Source organism: Pelobates fuscus, chromosome 8 (genome assembly GCF_036172605.1).
Source record: "Pelobates fuscus isolate aPelFus1 chromosome 8, aPelFus1.pri, whole genome shotgun sequence".
Lineage (NCBI taxonomy): Eukaryota > Metazoa > Chordata > Amphibia > Anura > Pelobatidae > Pelobates > Pelobates fuscus.
This window is the reverse complement of record NC_086324.1, coordinates 46,917,848-46,936,208: the sequence shown is the minus strand read 5'-3', so window position 1 is coordinate 46,936,208 and position 18,361 is coordinate 46,917,848. Positions and strand designations below refer to the sequence as shown.

General features: G+C 35.5%; 1 protein-coding gene across 1 annotated transcript in view; it reads left to right on the top strand.

Annotated features, from left to right (window-relative positions):
• TTN (titin) overlaps window positions 1-18,361 on the top strand; it is a 244,075-nt gene that overhangs the window by 80,205 nt on the left and 145,509 nt on the right. The window contains exons 65-95 of the mRNA XM_063429784.1: window positions 99-377; window positions 476-757; window positions 957-1,235; window positions 1,333-1,620; window positions 1,856-2,134; window positions 2,230-2,508; window positions 2,590-2,868; window positions 2,975-3,262; window positions 3,371-3,658; window positions 4,107-4,388; window positions 6,281-6,559; window positions 6,652-6,933; window positions 7,408-7,686; window positions 7,790-8,077; window positions 8,215-8,493; window positions 8,608-8,886; window positions 8,979-9,257; window positions 9,379-9,666; window positions 9,776-10,063; window positions 11,568-11,849; window positions 12,136-12,414; window positions 12,522-12,803; window positions 13,122-13,400; window positions 13,598-13,885; window positions 14,122-14,400; window positions 14,513-14,791; window positions 14,890-15,168; window positions 15,399-15,686; window positions 15,783-16,070; window positions 17,042-17,332; window positions 17,883-18,170. Of these exons, the coding sequence (XP_063285854.1) occupies window positions 99-377; window positions 476-757; window positions 957-1,235; window positions 1,333-1,620; window positions 1,856-2,134; window positions 2,230-2,508; window positions 2,590-2,868; window positions 2,975-3,262; window positions 3,371-3,658; window positions 4,107-4,388; window positions 6,281-6,559; window positions 6,652-6,933; window positions 7,408-7,686; window positions 7,790-8,077; window positions 8,215-8,493; window positions 8,608-8,886; window positions 8,979-9,257; window positions 9,379-9,666; window positions 9,776-10,063; window positions 11,568-11,849; window positions 12,136-12,414; window positions 12,522-12,803; window positions 13,122-13,400; window positions 13,598-13,885; window positions 14,122-14,400; window positions 14,513-14,791; window positions 14,890-15,168; window positions 15,399-15,686; window positions 15,783-16,070; window positions 17,042-17,332; window positions 17,883-18,170 (8,766 nt within the window). The remainder of the gene's footprint in view (window positions 1-98; window positions 378-475; window positions 758-956; window positions 1,236-1,332; window positions 1,621-1,855; window positions 2,135-2,229; window positions 2,509-2,589; window positions 2,869-2,974; window positions 3,263-3,370; window positions 3,659-4,106; window positions 4,389-6,280; window positions 6,560-6,651; window positions 6,934-7,407; window positions 7,687-7,789; window positions 8,078-8,214; window positions 8,494-8,607; window positions 8,887-8,978; window positions 9,258-9,378; window positions 9,667-9,775; window positions 10,064-11,567; window positions 11,850-12,135; window positions 12,415-12,521; window positions 12,804-13,121; window positions 13,401-13,597; window positions 13,886-14,121; window positions 14,401-14,512; window positions 14,792-14,889; window positions 15,169-15,398; window positions 15,687-15,782; window positions 16,071-17,041; window positions 17,333-17,882; window positions 18,171-18,361) is intronic.

Genomic DNA, 18,361 nt, shown 5'->3' with positions numbered 1-18,361 from the left:
ATCATTTTGTTTACTTACATAAATGTGTTTAGGAGCTAACTTTGCTGCTATTTCTGCACGCATAGCAACTCAATAATTTGCATTCCTTCTCTTTGTAGAACCCCCTGTGTTTAGCAGAAAGCCTAGTCCAACTGAAGTCCTTAAAGGAGTTGATATTAGTCTTGAATGTGAACTTCTGGGGACACCACCTTTTGAAGTCACTTGGTTTAAAGATAGGAGACAAATCCGAAGTAGCAAAAAGTACAAACTTACTTCTAAAAACCATCTTGCTTGCGTTCACATTTTTAATGTGGAGGCACCAGACATTGGAGACTATCACTGTAAATCTGCAAATGATGTGGGAAGTGACACTTGCATTTGCACTGTGAAATTAAAAGGTAATTCTTTTATCTGCTAAGCTGTGTCTAGTGAACTATTACAAAAACGAAACAAAAATGGTTGTATTCTTAATATATATTGCATTTCTTTCATTCAGAGCCACCAAGGTTTGTGAAGAAGGTGGACAGCATTACTAGAACCATTGGTGAACCAATTGAATTACAAGCCATAATAGAAGGCTCACAACCAATCTCTGTTCTTTGGCTAAAGGATAAAGAAGATGTTGTCAGAGAAACTGAAAATACTAAGATCTCGCACTTTGAAAATATTGCTACTTTGCAAATCAGGAACGCGGATCTAAGTAGTGCTGGAAAATACATATGCCAGATTAAAAATGATGCAGGAATGAGGGAGTGCATGGCCAATGTATCTGTTTTAGGTAATTTTAAAAAGTAAAAAAAAAAAAAATAACAAAACAATAAAACCCAAAACAACATTGTTTCCCACCAAACCACTGAGTATCTGAGTGGTGAGTGATACATATCTTTTGGGAAGCAATGCCTTTTTCATCCTTCATCCCCGTACTTAAATTGACCCAAGTTATTCTAAGAACTGAAAATGAGTTTCTTTTATTTCAGAACCTGCAACAATAGTAGAAAAGCCAGAACCATTAAGGGTTACTGCAGGAGAAGTGTGCACCATAGAGTGTATTGTGGCAGGCACCCCGGAACTTTCAGCCAGCTGGTTTAAAGATGGCAAAGAACTGATCAGCAACGAAAGATACAAACTTAGTCTTGTTAACAAAGTAGCCTCCATTAAAATCTTGTCTGCAAATAGAGGCGACAGTGGAGAATATACGTTTGAGGTGAAAAATAATGTTGGAAAGAGCAACTGCACAACGACGGTTGAAGTTCTTGGTTAGTTCATATATCTACCGGGTTTTAGGAAAATAACAGTCTTTTTTCAATGGCTGGTTTCTTAATCTAATTTCTTTTCTTACCTTTTGTCAAATAGATCGAATTATACCTCCTTCTTTCACCAAAAAGCTGAAGGAGACCACTGGGGCACTAGGTTCTTCTGTTCTTATGGAATGCAAAGTTACTGGTTCACAACCTATGTCTGTTTCTTGGCTTCACAATGGAAGTAAAATTTTCACTGGGGACAAATATGAACTTAGCTTTACAGATAAACTTTGTGTTTTGAAAATGAACGATTTGGAGTCTTCTGATGTTGGTACTTACAGTTGTGTGGCATCTAATGTTGCTGGAACTGATGAATGCAGTGCAACACTGATTGTACAAGGTCAGTATCAGTAAAACACTCAGGAGGTCAGAATATTGCTTGGTCATTTTGCTATAATGACCAATGATATATGTCAAGTTTGTTCCTTGAGATACATGATAAATTCTTAAAAATATTATTGTATAAATAAGGTCTCTTTTTGTTATACTATCTCTCTGGCATCTTATTGCGTTTTGCAAGTATCACCACTAAATATGTATCTTTTATTCTTATAATTTCTTGAACACATCCTCAGAACCTCCTTCATTTGTGGATAAACCTGAGCCTGTGGAAGCACTTCCTGGAATGAATGCGTCCTTTAGAGGGGTGATAAGAGGAACACCTCCATTTAAGATTCACTGGTTCAAGGGAAGCAGTGAGCTTGTCGCTAGCATAACATGTGACATCAAACTCAAAGATTCCACAGCAATCTTGGAGTTATATGAGTTGGAGACAAGCCACAGCGGTGAATACACGTGTGTGGTTTCTAATGATGCAGGGAAAGATTCATGTACTACCCGTCTCTTTGTTAAAGGTAACTTTTATACATGTAAGAATTTTATTTAAAAAGTTGTTTTAGATTGTGAGATTATTACAATTCTTGCTTAATAATTTGTTTTCCTAAATCAGAACCTGCAGCTTTTGTGAAGAAAATAAAAGATTACAGTATAGAAACCGGAAAGCCTATTATACTTGAGAGTGCATATACCGGAACTCCTCCAATATATGTTACCTGGGAGAGGAATGGTGTAGAAATTGCACAAAGTGAAAAGTGCAGCTTAACTACAACAGAAAAATCTTGCATTCTGGAAATCTTAACTAGTAGCAAAGATGATGACGGGGAATACACATGCCGTGTTGAAAATGAGGCTGGTCAGGATACCTGTCAGGCCTTTGTCACTGTATTGGGTGCGTCTTTATGATTTTTCCTACATAAATAAAAAATATTGGGTGTAGAATGTTTTAGTTACTTTGTCATTCTTTTGCTAGAACCACCTTACTTCATCACCAACTTGGAAGATCTGGAGGCCAGTGTTGGGGATTCAGCATCTCTACAATGCCATATTGGAGGAACCCCAGAAATTATAGTGTCTTGGTACAAGGGAGATACTAAGATTAGATCAACTCCTGGATACAAAGTGTATTTTTCCAACAATGTTGCTACACTAGCTTTCAGCAAATTGGATAAAAATGACAGTGCAGAATATATCTGCAAAGCAGAAAATTCTGTAGGAGCTGCTTCTTCAAGGGCAGTGCTTACCGTTCAAGGTGATTTATGAACTCACTTTTCAGTAGTTTCTTAAATGTTCTTTAGTAAGCAAACAGTACCATAGCAAAAAAGAAGTATCTTTCTTATACCCTTATTTTCTTGCAGACCGACAACTTCCACCTTCATTTGCAAGGAAAATGAAGGACATAGAGGAAACAGTTGGACTACCTGTGAAATTTGATTGTCGTATAAATGGGTCAGAACCCATTGAGGTTTCTTGGTATAAGGACGGGGTGCCTTTAACAGAAGATGACAATACCCATATAGCATATGTTAATAATGTAGCTTCTCTTCGAATTCGGGCAGCAGAAAAGGGTCTAGCAGGCCAATATTCTTGTACAGCTACAAATGCTGTTGGGACTGCGTCATCTACTGCCAAACTCACAATATCAGGTTTGTATCCTTATATCAATTTGAAGATGGGTTGGTAGAATGCCTTAAGATTACTGATGCAAAGCATGTTCCTTTGCTAAGTTCTTTGCTATTCATTTTGATCTTTAGAACCTAAGAAGCCACCATTCTTTGATAAAAAAGCAGCACCTGTGGGTGCGGTTCTTGGCGCACATGCTGATTTTGAATGTCACATATCTGGAACGCAGCCCATTAAGGTGACATGGGCCAAAGATAACAAAGAAATCAAAACAGGAGGGAATTATCAAATCTCCTATATTGGTAATACTGCACATCTCAGAATTCTCAAAGTAGGCAAAGGGGACGCAGGCCTGTACTCTTGCCTTGCGGAGAACGACGTTGGAAAAGAATATTGTTCAGCTGAACTGATCGTAAAAGGTATTTATTTACTATTGGAATGTTCCGCTTGCAGTAAGACTTATCTTTCAGATGCCTCTTTTAATATCTGTAAATGGTAGCATGTCAAGTTCTTTGTGGGAACTTAAATTACCAATATTTTCCATGAATCGAAACCTTATGTGATCTTCATGTTTTCTGTGTCTGTCACATTCATATCTACATGTTTTCCTGTACAGATCATAATTCCAAAGGTATGGAATTTTATCTTAATTGTTTTTAATATTACTGATTTTGGTATAGAATAGTAACAACCGAAAATATTTAATGTCCTGTTCACATACAAATGTATATAGCAATAGTGCAAAAAAACATATGCACAAATGTATGTACAGTAAACTAAATAAATATCATTTAGGAAGCTAGAAGGTAGTAAAACAAATTCTTAAATGCTTGCCCAGATAGTCATTTTTTTCTTCTACTTTCATAGAACCTCCTAAGTTTGTGAAGAAACTAGAGCCTTCACGGGTTGTGAAACATGGGTCCTCTGCACAGCTTGAGTGCAAAATCAGTGGATCTCCAGAAATCAGAGTTGTGTGGTACAAAAATGACACTGAACTTCAACACAGTGAAAAGTACAACGTATCTTTTGCTGAGTCAGTGGCGGTACTGGAAATCAACGATGCCAGCAATGAAGACAGTTCCGATTACACCTGCGAAGCTCATAATGATGCAGGAAGCGCTAGCTGCAGTACCGTGATCACCGTAAAAGGTTCAATGTCAATTAATCATATTTTTTAGTATTGCTTCTTATTCTTATTCTTTTTTTTATCTTTGTTGCTTCTTTTTAGACATATGCTACAATTAGCATTTATTTAATGTGAAATAATTTGAATGTTGAGAATTCACTAGCCACCATTTATCTTTAGATGTAAAAAAAAAAAAGCTGCAAAAGGACATTTCCATGCATTTGCTAGTGTGTGTTATGCACATATTTCTAGTTAGCATGAAGTGGTAAAGAGAATTTATTAATTTAGATTTTACTACACCTGATGGTATCCTGCCCCAGCTCTGTCAGACCACCATTCAGGCTGACCAGATTTGCAGTTAATAAATTGGAATTGTAGTTTACAGTAGGGTTAAAAACGGAGCAAGCTGTGGATTCCACGGAGAGACCTTATTTTTGTTATATTTCTCCAAAACAGTGTGCCAAATAACAGGCACTCATGCTCACAGACTTATAGCACCATAAACACTACAAAGATCTGTAGTGGTTATAGTGCTCAGAGGCGTTTAACATACATTTGAAATCTCAAACATACATTTTCCATGATATATTCTTTTTCCTAAATATCAATCGAGATTCTCATTCATATGCTCTCTAGAGTATGTTTGATTTTAACACCACTGACCTTTGCTTAGTAAAAAAAAAATCTCAGTAGTACTTATAGGCTTCTGATACTATTAGAAATCTGGTCAGTGACAACGTTACTAGATTTCAAACTTTAAGAAAATTGAACAGAGTGGAAGCCTAGTGTATGGTAAGTTAATGAGGCAGTGAAGGGGTCAACCCTAAATAGAACAGAATATAATGAAAGAAAGAGGGACACTGCCGTAGAAAGTTGATAATTCATTATTTAAAACATAACTTTTAATAGTGAACAAAATCGAAGGTGATATTAAAAACGAATTACTCTCAAAAGACTTCAATATACAAGAAGGAAATATAGCGAGATGAAATAGAGAGATAGTATATGACAGATATAGTAAGGCATAATGATTAGTAATGCATGTTAGGACACTGCAAAAATATAAGAACACAGGATACAAACTAATGTTGCAATGTATCAGTTGTTGCAATGCTAATCAATCTCTAAACGTATGACTCTATACATCAAAGTGTCAATACAACTATATAAATTAAGACAATATATTCTGTGGCATGCCTGTAAATACAGGAAATGCTTCAGACACTAATGTATCCAATAGACCTTAACTAGTCTGTCTCTTATGAACAAAATATTTCCTTGCGTTCTAGGAAATGTGAAAAAGGCAAATATGTCTGTTATATGCTGTTCAGACTAACTGAAAATACAGTGGAGGTAAAGAAAATCAATATATATGCCTATAAAAATCTTCTTTCGCCTGATACATTGCAACATTAGTTTGTATCCTGTGTTCTTATATTTTTGCAGTGTCCTAACAATACACCCTATTTAGAGTTGGATATGTATTACTAATCATTATGCCTTACTATATCTGTCATATACTATCTCTCTATTTCATCTCTCTATATTTCCTTCTTGTATATTGAGGTCATTTGAGAGTAATTCGTTTTTAATATCACCTTCGATTTTGTTCACTATTAAAAGTTATGTTTTAAATAATTAATTATCAACTTTCTACGGCAGTGTACCTCTTTCTTTCATTATATTAGATTTCAAACTTGCACCAAAAATTGTCATAAATGACATTAACAATTAGTGGAAATACTTAGTTAGAGATTCTTAAACTTTCTTTGTGTTGTAAGAAGACATCATAAACATCTTTATAATGTGTAACCTTTAATATGTTATCTCTTTATGGGGCTTATTGATCACTGAGCTGAAAGGTTATATTTCATATCATATTTTTTTTTTTTCTATCCAATTTGTTTCTTTTTAGAACCTCCTGTTTTTGCTAGAAAGCCTTCCCCAGTGGAGGTTCTAAAAGGAGTTGATGTCAGTTTTGAATGTGAACTCTTCGGAACTCCACCATTTGAAGTTGCATGGTTCAAAGATAGGAGGCAAATCCGAAGCAGCAAAAAATTCAAGGTTACTTCTAAGGATGCTCATGCTAGCATCCACATTCTAAATGTAGAATCAGCAGATATTGGTGAATATCAATGCAAGGCTGCGAATGAAGTAGGAAGTGATAATTGTGCTTGTGCAATCAAGTTCAAAGGTTGGTATGGCTACATTACTTACAAATGATCCCTTTTTACTATACTCTTTTTACTATTCTTATGAATCCTCGGTATTTGTTATCTCCAATAGAGCCTCCAAGATTCATTAAGAAACTTAGCGATGTTACTTGTCTTGTTGGTGAAGAAACAGAATTGCAGGCAGTGACTGAAGGTTCTCAACCAATAAAGATCACTTGGCTGAAGGACAAAGGAGAAATTGTCAGAGAGAGTGAAAATATCAGAATATCTTATACTGATAACATTACAACACTTCACATTTCTTGCACTGACTCTACAAGTGCAGGAAAATACACCTGCCAAGCAGTAAATGAAGTGGGAACGAGAGAGTGTGCCGCTGCTCTTTCCTTGATAGGTTGGTAAAAGCGTCACTATTTCTGTATATATATTAAGAGTTTCTAGATGCTAAATACAGTTTCATTGAAAAAATGATGAGCAACCTGGAGCAAATATCTTAAGAAACAATGTTTTTTATTGCATACATGCATAATTATATCTTTAAAATATTATAATTCTTTATTTATTGAGTTAATTGAGTTATTCTTATAGTACTCAGAACCACTGATTATTCACCATTCTAATTAAAAAAAAAAAAATAATCTTATGAAAATATATACATTTTCATGACTCTTTTAAACTAAATTTTGCCCTGTATAGTGCAAAATAGTAAAGCAGTTGTAGAAGTACCATCTGGTTAATTTATTGTATTAGCTAAGATGGAGTTATGAACCAGACTCCAGAGAAAATAATTCTAAAAGCATAAGCAATTTTCTTTGGAAGTAATTTGTTAAAAGCAGGGCATGCTTTTATTTTTATTTTTTTATTTTAGAACCAGCAAGCATTGTAGAGAAACCAGAACCTACAAGAGTTACAGCTGGAGAAACCTGTACTCTAGAGTGTACAGTTGCAGGCTCACCAGAGCTTGTCACTAAGTGGTATAAAAATGCCAAAGAACTACGGAGTGACAAAAAGTACTCAATTACCTTCTTCAACAAAACTGCAACCCTTAAAATCCTATCATGTGAGAAGGGTGACAGTGCGGCATACACTTTCGAGGTGAAGAACGAGGTTGGCGAGAGCAGCTGCACAGTTTCTGTCGATGTTCTCGGTTAGTTAAACATATGATCCAACTAATATCTTTGCCTGTTCTAATTTAAGAAAGAATATGGAAATATTTTTGTGTCTTACCCACGCTTTCTACACCTTCACAGATCGTGTTATTCCACCATCTTTCACAAGAAAACTTAAAGACACTAACAGTGTTCTAGGATCATCCACTCAGCTGGAATGCAAACTGTCTGGATCCCCTCCTATTTCTGTTTCATGGTACCAAAATGGAAACAGGATAGAAAGAAGTGATAAGCATGAAATTGGCTTTTCAGACAATGTCTGTTCTTTAATTGTGAAAGCTCTGGGATCTACAGATGTTGGAAACTATACCTGTGAAGCTTCTAATGTTGCAGGAGCTGATGAATGCAGTGCTCATTTGACCGTTCAAGGTCAGTAAAGAGCTTCTTAGAGATGGGAGACTCCTTATATCAAATATTTGACAGAATGTTTTTTATACCTTTTGTATAACTCTTTAACATATATGTAAAGCATCCTCAATATTGTCCCTTTATTGATCTATATTTAGAACCGCCATCTTTCGTGAAGACTCCTGATCCTCAAGAAGTATTGCCAGGCTCTAATGTAACCTTCACAAGTGTGATCAAGGGAACTCCTCCGTATAAAGTAAACTGGTTTAGAGGGAGCAGTGAATTGCTGCCAGGAAGTAACTGTAACATTTCTTTGAAAAACTCATTTGCAGCCCTGGAGCTGTATGATGTAGATTCTTTACAAAGTGGAGACTACACTTGTCTGATAAGCAATGACGCTGGTAAAGATTCATGCACTACCCACCTCTTTGTTAAAGGTTAGTTGTGGTTTACTCTTTAGATAGGTTTTCACCTTCTTTATACATTCTTTAAGCTCATACCATATCTCCCTACTCATATTTATTCTTATTTCTTCTGCTATTGTTCTATAGCCCCAGCAACTTTTGTGAAAAAACTAAATGACTCCCATATTGAATTGGGGAAACCCATCACCTTGGAGTGCACATATGTTGGTTCTCCTACCATTCATGTAACGTGGAAAAAGAATGGCAGAGATCTAAGCCAATCTGACAGGTGTAGCATAACTACAACAGAAAAATCTTGCCTACTGGAAATATTTAGTGCCACACAGGAGGATGACGGAGAATACACATGTCAAGTAACAAATGAGGCTGGTCAGGACACTTGCAGTGCATTATTGTCTGTTCTAGGTCTGTATCTCTATTATTTACAGTGCTACAGGTTATAAAGTACCGTATCTTTCATTTGCTGATGTTTATCTCAATATTTTTTTTTTCTTTAGAACCGCCATATTTTACTGCACCATTGGAGCCAGTGGAGGTTACAATTGGAGAATCTACATCTTTGCAATGCCAAGTTGGAGGAACCCCAGAAATTAAAGTTTCTTGGTATAAAGGAGATACGAAGTTGAGGTCAACTCCAGCTAACAAAATGTATCTCAAAAACAATGTTGCCACTCTAGTTTTCAGCAAAGTTGATAAAAATGATAGTGGTGAATATATCTGCAAAGCAGAAAACAGTGTTGGGTCTGCATCTTCAAGTGCTCTTTTCACTGTGCAAGGTGATTTTTCTATTCTACATCTCTTGACTTCTTATTTAGTTATATGTCATGGTTTGTTGAATGGGGACATTCTTAGTTTTAATTGGTAAGTTCTTATGATGTTGAATTTATTGTTTTGCAGAACGCAAAGTTGCACCTTCATTTGCAAGAAAAGTTAAGGATGTCCAAGAAATAGTTGGCTTACCTGTCACTTTTGACTGTCGTATAAATGGTTCTGAACCAATTGAAGTCTCTTGGTACAAGGATGGTGTACTTTTGAGTGATGACAATAATGTGCAAATGTCCTTTATAGACAACGTAGCAACTCTTCAGATTTTGAACACTAGCTCTGGCCATGTTGGTCAATACTCTTGCACAGCCACAAATCCAGTTGGCTCTGCATCCTCCAGTGCTAATCTTACACTCACAGGTTTGTTGAATTATAAACATGTTGTGTGTGCTTACTAGATAATGTGATGCTGTTAAAATTTCAGAAACCTACATATCAGTTAATGCTTTTCTTTCTATATCATTTATAGAACCAAAATCAGCTCCTGTTTTCGATATTAAAATTGAGTCTACCAATGTCCCACTTGGAGAAGCTGCCAGATTTGAGTGTCATGTCACAGGAACACCACCTTTTAAAGTAACCTGGGCGAAAGATAACAGGGAAATCCGTCCTGGTGGAAACTATAAGATTAGCTTTACTGAAAACAGAGCTTATTTGAAGATCATAAAGGTTGGCAAAGTCGATTCTGGTATTTACACCTGCTATGCCAGCAATGAAGTTGGGAAAGACTCCTGCTCTGCTACTCTTGGTGTACAAGGTAACACAATTACAAGAAACCATTTTTACATATACTTGCTTACTTAACACAGCTACAATTCTATAAATGGACTTTGGTTGATTATATGGTTCAGAGATTACTTGTTGACGCCCAGTTATCAATGGCTACATTGGTTAAATCTCAGTCCTGTTCACAATTATTTTAAACATTTATAAACATTTTTATCATCCCTATTTCTTAAATGTATTTCATTCTTGCAGTCAACTAATCCACTTTTGCCTGAAACAGACACAATGCTGGTTGATTAAAGTGAATCTATTATGAAAAAAATGAACTTACCTGAAATCGCTTACATATACATCGAATACACCATATATTACAAGGATATATGAAAATATAAAGATTTATTCATTTTTCTTCAGTTTCAGCCTGCTTTATGGGTTTTACTATTTGTAAAAATTTAACACCCATCTCCTGGCTGTCCTCCACTCCGCCTTGCTTCTCCCAAAGTCGTCTTGCATGCATTCCCAAGCAAGGCAAAACCCGTCAGTGATATTGACATGCCGGCTTCGTTGCCAGCGTGTGGCTGTCAGAACAAAGTGACATCACATCATTCTGTTCTTATACTCCCTATCCAGTGCTAGAATAGCTGTTTAGGGAGTTTCCATAGCAACCATAGCGCATGTCCTGTCGTTGTCTGGGTGGAGAGCAAAAGGACCTCCACACCCCAGCTTGAGATGCACCTTTGAAGGTCACCACAGCAAAGTATAAATTTGAAGAGGTTTTGGACAGCAATATGATTTTAATAATAATTGCTTTTTGACATAGAGCAGATATATGATATTCATTGTGAGCATATATATATCAAAGCACTATCACTTTAATTGTTTAGTTTTTGCACAATTTTTTTGAATTTAGTTTTTTATCACATTCATTTTGCATTGTATATACTCACAATACTCTTACAAATAAATTAAATAAATATACTTTAGTTAATTTAGCACTACCACTTTTTAGTTTGTCTCTCACGTTAAAATTAGTGTAGGAGCCACCGATATTGAGATGATATGGCCCTATAGTAGAACCAAATCCATATATTTGTTTATTGAGATAGGTGATTTTAAGTAGCCTTGTAAAAATGTAAACTGGATTTTTGTGTATGTGCTGTTTCTTAATCTGTATATTGTACACATTTTTGTCTCTACAACAGCACCATTGCTGAGAAATGAATGTTCCAGGTTTTCCCTCAATTATTATTTTTTTCCTGCTTTCCCTTGTCAGTCATTGTCTCGACATGCCAAGGCATTGACAGACACCTGGAGAAATAATGTTTTTTAAAGTTTGTCTCCTTATCCGTTTGATAGCAAAGCAGCTAGCACGATATATAAATAAAATGTTATGCTCAATCTGTTTGAGGCATGACTGGTGCCCTTTTTGAGTATATCTGAAGAGGGATCTGATATTTAACTTGGACTGCACATATTTATTTTTTTACCCAATTTGGAACTGGTATCTAATATTTACTTTTGTACAAATTTTACAGAGCCACCTAGATTTGTTAAAAAGTTGGAGTCTCCAAAGGTCATCAAACAAGGAGAATCCGATAGAGTTGATTGCAAAATTGGTGGTTCCCCTGAGATCAAAGTCGTATGGTTCAAAAATGATACAGAAATTCAACATGGTGAAAAATATGCTCTGTCCTTTATCGATTCAGTAGCCGTGCTTGAGATCCTCAACGCTAGCATTGAGGACAGTGGAGACTACACTTGCGAAGCTCATAATGATGCTGGAAGTGCAAGTTGCAGTTCTTCAATAAAAGTGAAAGGTGAGAATTATTTTGTATGCCTTTATATGATTCTTTTACTGCATACTGCAGTAAATATATGCATTTGCATATTTTATCAAATATACCAGAATGTCTGCATTCCTAACTTGATATATGTTGCTAGGTATATGACATATCGATTGACTAAAACAACGCACATCTAAAATATTGTTTGCTCTTTTATTTTTTGATTCCTTAGTAATATTTGTTATTACAGAAACATAACAACAAGTTAACTATGGAAGTATAAAAAATTAACTAACACTGTATGCTGTCTATGTTTTAGAACCACCAATTTTCGTTGCAAAGCCAGAACCAATACTGACATTGAAAGGACTTGATGTAACTCTTAAATGTGAGCTAAAAGGCACTCCTCCATTTGATGTGTCATGGTACAAAGACAGAAGAGAGATTAAAAGCAGCAAGAAATGTAAGATCATAACTGAGAATTATCTTGCCTCCATCCACATCCTTAAACTAGATTCTGGTGACATTGGAGAATATCAATGCAAAGCATCAAACGACGTAGGAGGTGACACATGCCTCTGTACTATTATGCTGAAAGGTGGGTTATAACCATGGCTGCATTTTGTGGTATATGAATGATTTTGTTACCATAACAAATATTGGATTCTTTATCTTTGGTATTGACATTATTTATTTGTTCAACAGATCCTCCACGCTTTGTCCAGAAACTGGAAAACTTCACTTCTGTTGTGGGAGAACCAGCTGAATTAAAAGCTGTTGTTGATGGAACACCACCAATAACTGTAACGTGGTTGAAGGATAAAGCGGAAGTCATAAGAGAAAGCGAAAACATTCACTTTTCATTTGTGAACAACGTTGCAACTCTCAATTTTGCAACTACCAAACCAGAAAACACAGGGAAATACACCTGCCAGATCAAAAATGAAGCTGGTTCACAGGAGTGCTTTGCCAGTTTATCCGTTTTAGGTTGGTAGTTTATTATTTAAACATATGTAACATAAAATAGACACATGTTTGCCTTTTTCCACTGAATAAATGCAATATGATAAACCTGTTAAATAAATAAGCTGTAAACTCAAAAAAAAAAAAAAAAAAACAACAGCAAAAAAGGGAGATGCAGAGCAAATATCAAAGACTTAACAAAATTGATTCCTGCCTTTCGGGAATGTGTAGTAGTTTTTAATTTATTGAATAACTTCACATTTTTTTATATATCCTGTACTGTAATACTTGGTCATAACTTTTATTGTTCCTAACTGAAATACGCCTAATTTCTACTTTCAGAGCCAGCCGTCATTGTGGAAAAACCACAACTGACTCGAGTAACTGCTGGAGATTCCTGCACTTTGGAGTGTACCGTTGGTGGAACTCCAGAACTCATTACCACATGGTTTAGAGATAGTGCAGAACTCACAACTGATGAGAAATACAAAATTAGCTTCTTTGGCAAAGTCTCTACTCTGAAAATCCTTTCTTGTGGAAAGGCTGACAGTGGTGAATATGCTTTTGAAGTGAAGAACAATGTAGGAAAAAGCAGCTGTACTGTCAACATTGATGTCCTAGGTTTGTATTAAGAATACATTTAATTGTGTGGTTCCTATGATAGTCTTTAAAATCTATAAAAGTACAACTTTCACCAAATTACTATCGTCAAGTTTTCTTTGGTTTAGAACAAAGTTCTGTTTACAAAGAGATGAATAACAAATAGTCGCATTTTTTTTCTCATAATTAAATATATTCTTTTTTTTCCTCCTGTATAGATCGTATTATTCCTCCATCTTTCACACGCAAATTGAAGGAAACGTATGGTCTTCTTGGATCAACTGCTTCAATGGAATGCAAAGTGTCCGGATCACCACCAATTGCGGTTTCCTGGTCTTTTAACGGGAATGAAATTGTCAGTGGTGAGAAGTACCAATCAGCCCTGACAGATAACACATGTTCATTGACAGTGAGTGATCTCTCACAATCCGATGCTGGGAAGTACTCCTGCCATGCCACCAATGTTGCTGGTTCTGACCAATGCAGTGCAACCCTGTCTGTCAAAGGTTAGTTGTTTTCAACACCCCAAAAACAAATGTCAAGTACAGAAAACAAAATGTCACTAGAAAGAGAAAGAGTTTAAAATTGAAGTTCAGTGTTGATGTATCCTGATCTTACAACAGGAAGTTAATGGGTGGATGGAAAATTAATTAATTCTGAATGGAATGGAAATAAACATCTCTCCAACAATAAGTACTTTATTTACTATTTATTAATTTATGGATTCATTTTTTATTTTTAGAACCACCTTCCTTTGTTGAGAAACCAGAACCTGTTGAGGTTCTCCCTGGAGCAACTGTTACATTTGCAGCTGTTATTCGTGGAACTCCACCTTTTAATGTGTCCTGGTATAAAGGCAGCACGGAACTCTTGCAAGGAAGTGATTGCAATATCACATTGACAGAGTCATTGGCTGTTGTAGAGCTGTACAACGTTAAAACATCACATAGCGGTGATTACTCTTGTCATGTTAGTAATGACGCCGGAAAGGATGTATGCTTGACACACATGTTTGTGAAAGGTTAGTCCATGAAACAAAAATATATATATATTTTTTTTTTACTTCAAGACTTATTCGTCATGTTTAAATGAATTTAACCACTGTTATTTCATTTAATTTTTTGATTCTATAGAACCTGCAGCGTTTGTAAAGAAACTGAACAATTATCAGACAAACACGGGAAAACCAGTTGTCCTTGAATGCACATATACTGGTACTCCTCCAATATATGTCTCATGGAAAAAGAATGGTGTGGAGGTTTCTCAATCTGAGCGATGCAGCATAACAACTACAGAAAATTCTTGTATTCTTGAATATTCCAGCAGCACTAATGATGATGATGGCATATATACCTGCCATGTTGAAAATGCAATTGGACATGATACATGCCAAGCATCAGTATCAGTGTTAGGTGTGTATCCCCTTATTGTTTAGGCTTATATGTTTACTATAATATATCATGCCTCTTTCCAACATTTACCAATTGTTATTTTGTTTTATTCACACTAGAACCACCATATTTCATTACACCTCTGGAACCTGCTGAAGTCACAGCTGGAGATGCAGCTTCATTGCAGTGCCAAATTCAAGGCACACCAGAAATCAAAGTTTCTTGGTACAAGGGAGATACTAAACTAAGAGCAACTGATGCCTACAAAATACACTTTAAGAATAACGTAGCAACACTTGTTTTTACTCAAACGGAGATGCACGATTCTGGTGAATACGTATGCAAAGCAGAAAACCCAGTAGGAGAGGCTTCTTCCTCAACACTTCTAACTGTGAAAGGTAAAGATGATGAGTAAATTATTTGTTGTGAGTGGAAAACATTATTGCGCTAATTGCATAACGTAAAAACTATTTTATGAATGCAAAAGAAAATAATCCATTTGCAAAACTGCAGTACATGTACATGTGCTTCTATTAACCTTCAATGGCTTCCATCAATCATTGTTGCTTTATGCAATGTACATAATTCAATAAACAGTCTTTACAGCATCATACTTGTCTTTCTGCAGAGCGTAAACTTTCACCTTCATTTGCAAGAAAAGTGAAGGACATTCAGGAAACGGTTGGCTTGCCGGTGTCATTTGAATGTCAAATAGTTGGGTCAGAGCCCATTGAGGTTTCTTGGTATAAAGATGGTGTTCTTTTAAGAGATGACTCTAATATTCAGACATCATATATAGATAAAACAGCTACTCTTCAAATCTTGCAAACCGGTAGACATCATGCTGGGCAGTATACCTGTACAGCCACCAATTTTGTTGGCACTGCCTCTTCTAATGCCAAACTCATTCTTACAGGTTTGTCTGTTGTCTCTTTACAAAATTAAATTATATCTTCACACCTTTTTTAACATGACTAAAACACATTTTATTTTAAACTTATTTATACTTTAGAGGGCAAGAATCCTCCATTCTTTGATGTGAAACCTTCACCAGTAGATGTCCCTGTGGGAGATCCTGCAGAGTTTGAGTGCCACGTTACCGGAACACAACCAATTATATTGACCTGGACAAAAGATAACAAAGAGATCAAGAGTGGAGGAAATTTCAAAGTTACATACACAGAGAATACATCACGCCTTACCATCTTGAAGACAGAAAATGGAGATGGAGGGCAGTACGCATGCTCCGCCAGCAATGATGCTGGAAGAGATTCTTGTATAACTAAACTCAATGTGCAAGGTATTGATTACATCCCAATTACGGTATTATGTTTAGCTCCAAAAAATTATGTGTCAGAAAATACTGAAAATCAAAACATTCTACAATGCACATCAGTAGACTAAACATGATTAAAGATTTGACTTGATATTATTTTCACAAAAAAGAAAAATGATCTGAAAGTAGAAATTAAGTGATATGAAATGTTACTAGAGAAATGCAGATATATAGTAATGTTTTCACATCTACAGGTTACTCATTGAAGTAGGACATTTTGGGAGTTTGAAACTTTACAATGCTCTGGTCAATTCATGATAATGTGTTATTTATTGAATAACTCCAATGGTGCTGTACTACTAAAGAAACACTCTAAAGGGGGAAAAGAAGAAATATCCACGTGTTTATACTAGTACAAATAAATATTCAGATTAAAGATGTTTTGTAATGGTTTTAGTTATATAACTTTAACCATGATTTACACGTTTTGGAAAATGGCATTAAGATAATATGAATGATTATAGTAACAAATATTTTTTTTTAGAAATGTACAATGTATAGTCACATGAAGTATATTTATAGAGTAGAAGGCTGTAAGTTAATATAATATAGTTAAATGTTGTGTCAACCTTTGGTGCCATAAATACATTTTATTCCAAGTACTGAGTTAAACAGGAAAATACGTTTTTGAATAGAAGTGTCTTTAAAAACATGGAGAGGTTTCTACAATAAACACAGAAGTGTAATACATTAAGCCAAATTGCAATTTTGATGCCAAAATAACTGATATGGAAATAAAAACCTCAAACTCAGCTATCATGATAGCTTGGCTATTTAAGCCTAAATTAACCAATTTGTTTTTCAATTCACTACAATTCATTATATGTATTTGTAAAATTATGATCTAATTTTGTATGGTTCAGATTCGCAATAATACCAATAAGCATAAAATAAAGTGTTTTGCCAAGCTAATCAATATTGCTTTTGTTTTTCAGAACGAAAAGTTCCTCCAACTTTCACAAAGAAGCTGTCTGAAACCGTTGAGGAAATTGAAGGCAATGCCTTTAAACTTGAAGGTCGTGTTGCTGGTTCTCAGCCACTGATTGTTTCATGGTACAAAAACAATCAGGAAGTCCAGCAGTCACCAAACCATGACATCTCATTCCGAAACAATGTAGTGCTTCTCCACGTGAAGAAATCTAACCAGACTGATGCTGGCCTATATACCTGCAAGGTGTCGAACGATGCAGGCAGTGCTCTGTGTACATCTTCCGTCCTTATCAAAGGTGGGTGTTATGTGTAACAGTAGGGGTTTTGGAACAATAATTTCTCATGGAAGAAATGTGAAAAAATATTTTTTTTGTGAATAAAACCCTATTCAAGTGCATGCTACGCTACCACTGGCAAACACCTGGACAATCTACGCAGATGAGTTCACATGGAGCACCAATCAATGTACATTTAATTAAATTTTAGGAACAGGATTTGTGATAGTAAACTTGTAGTAGTGTTCCACAAGTCACTGGAAACTAACATAAATTATTCATAAATAAAAAAGCAAGCCTAATACCTAATTCACAAATTCAGAGTGAATATCGGATATAGCCAAAATGGAAATAATAGCAGAATCTGAGTACTTTTTTTAAAAATTTTAATAAAATTTTAATTAAATTTTAATTTGGCTATTTTCGCCTAAAACCTGAAATTCAGTTTGAATAATTCGCTGTTAGGTGAAACAAGTAGATTTTTATTGTTACTTCTTGCTTTTTCTCTTTTTTGTTTTGTTTTTGCTATATGTCTGTTTAATAAACGCATGCTATTTGTAACTTTTTGCAGAACCCAAAAAGCCTCCAGTTTTTGATGTACCTCTCGCACCAGTGACAGTAGCAGAAGGAGAAGGTTTGCATCTCAGCTGTCATGTGGAGGGCTCACAGCCGATCAGAATCCAGTGGTTAAAGGCTGGACGCGAAATCAAATCATCTAACACATGTAGCATATTGTTTATTAGAGGATCTGCTTCACTTGAATTAAAATCTGCTGCAAAAACTGATGGAGGAGATTATGTATGCAAAGCAACAAATTCTGCAGGCAGTGAATCAACTAAAGCAATAGTGACTATCAAAGGTAAAAGAAAAAGCATGGCATCAACATTTGTACCACTGCACCGCACATGATAATGGCATTAGGTACTTGCCATGCTGATTTACAACAAAGTATGTCTTTTTTTTCTCATAGATTAATTGTCTTTAGGCTAAAAAATGTGATGCTCAATTATTGAAATTTTTTTTTACTTCTATTGATTTCAATGATTAATT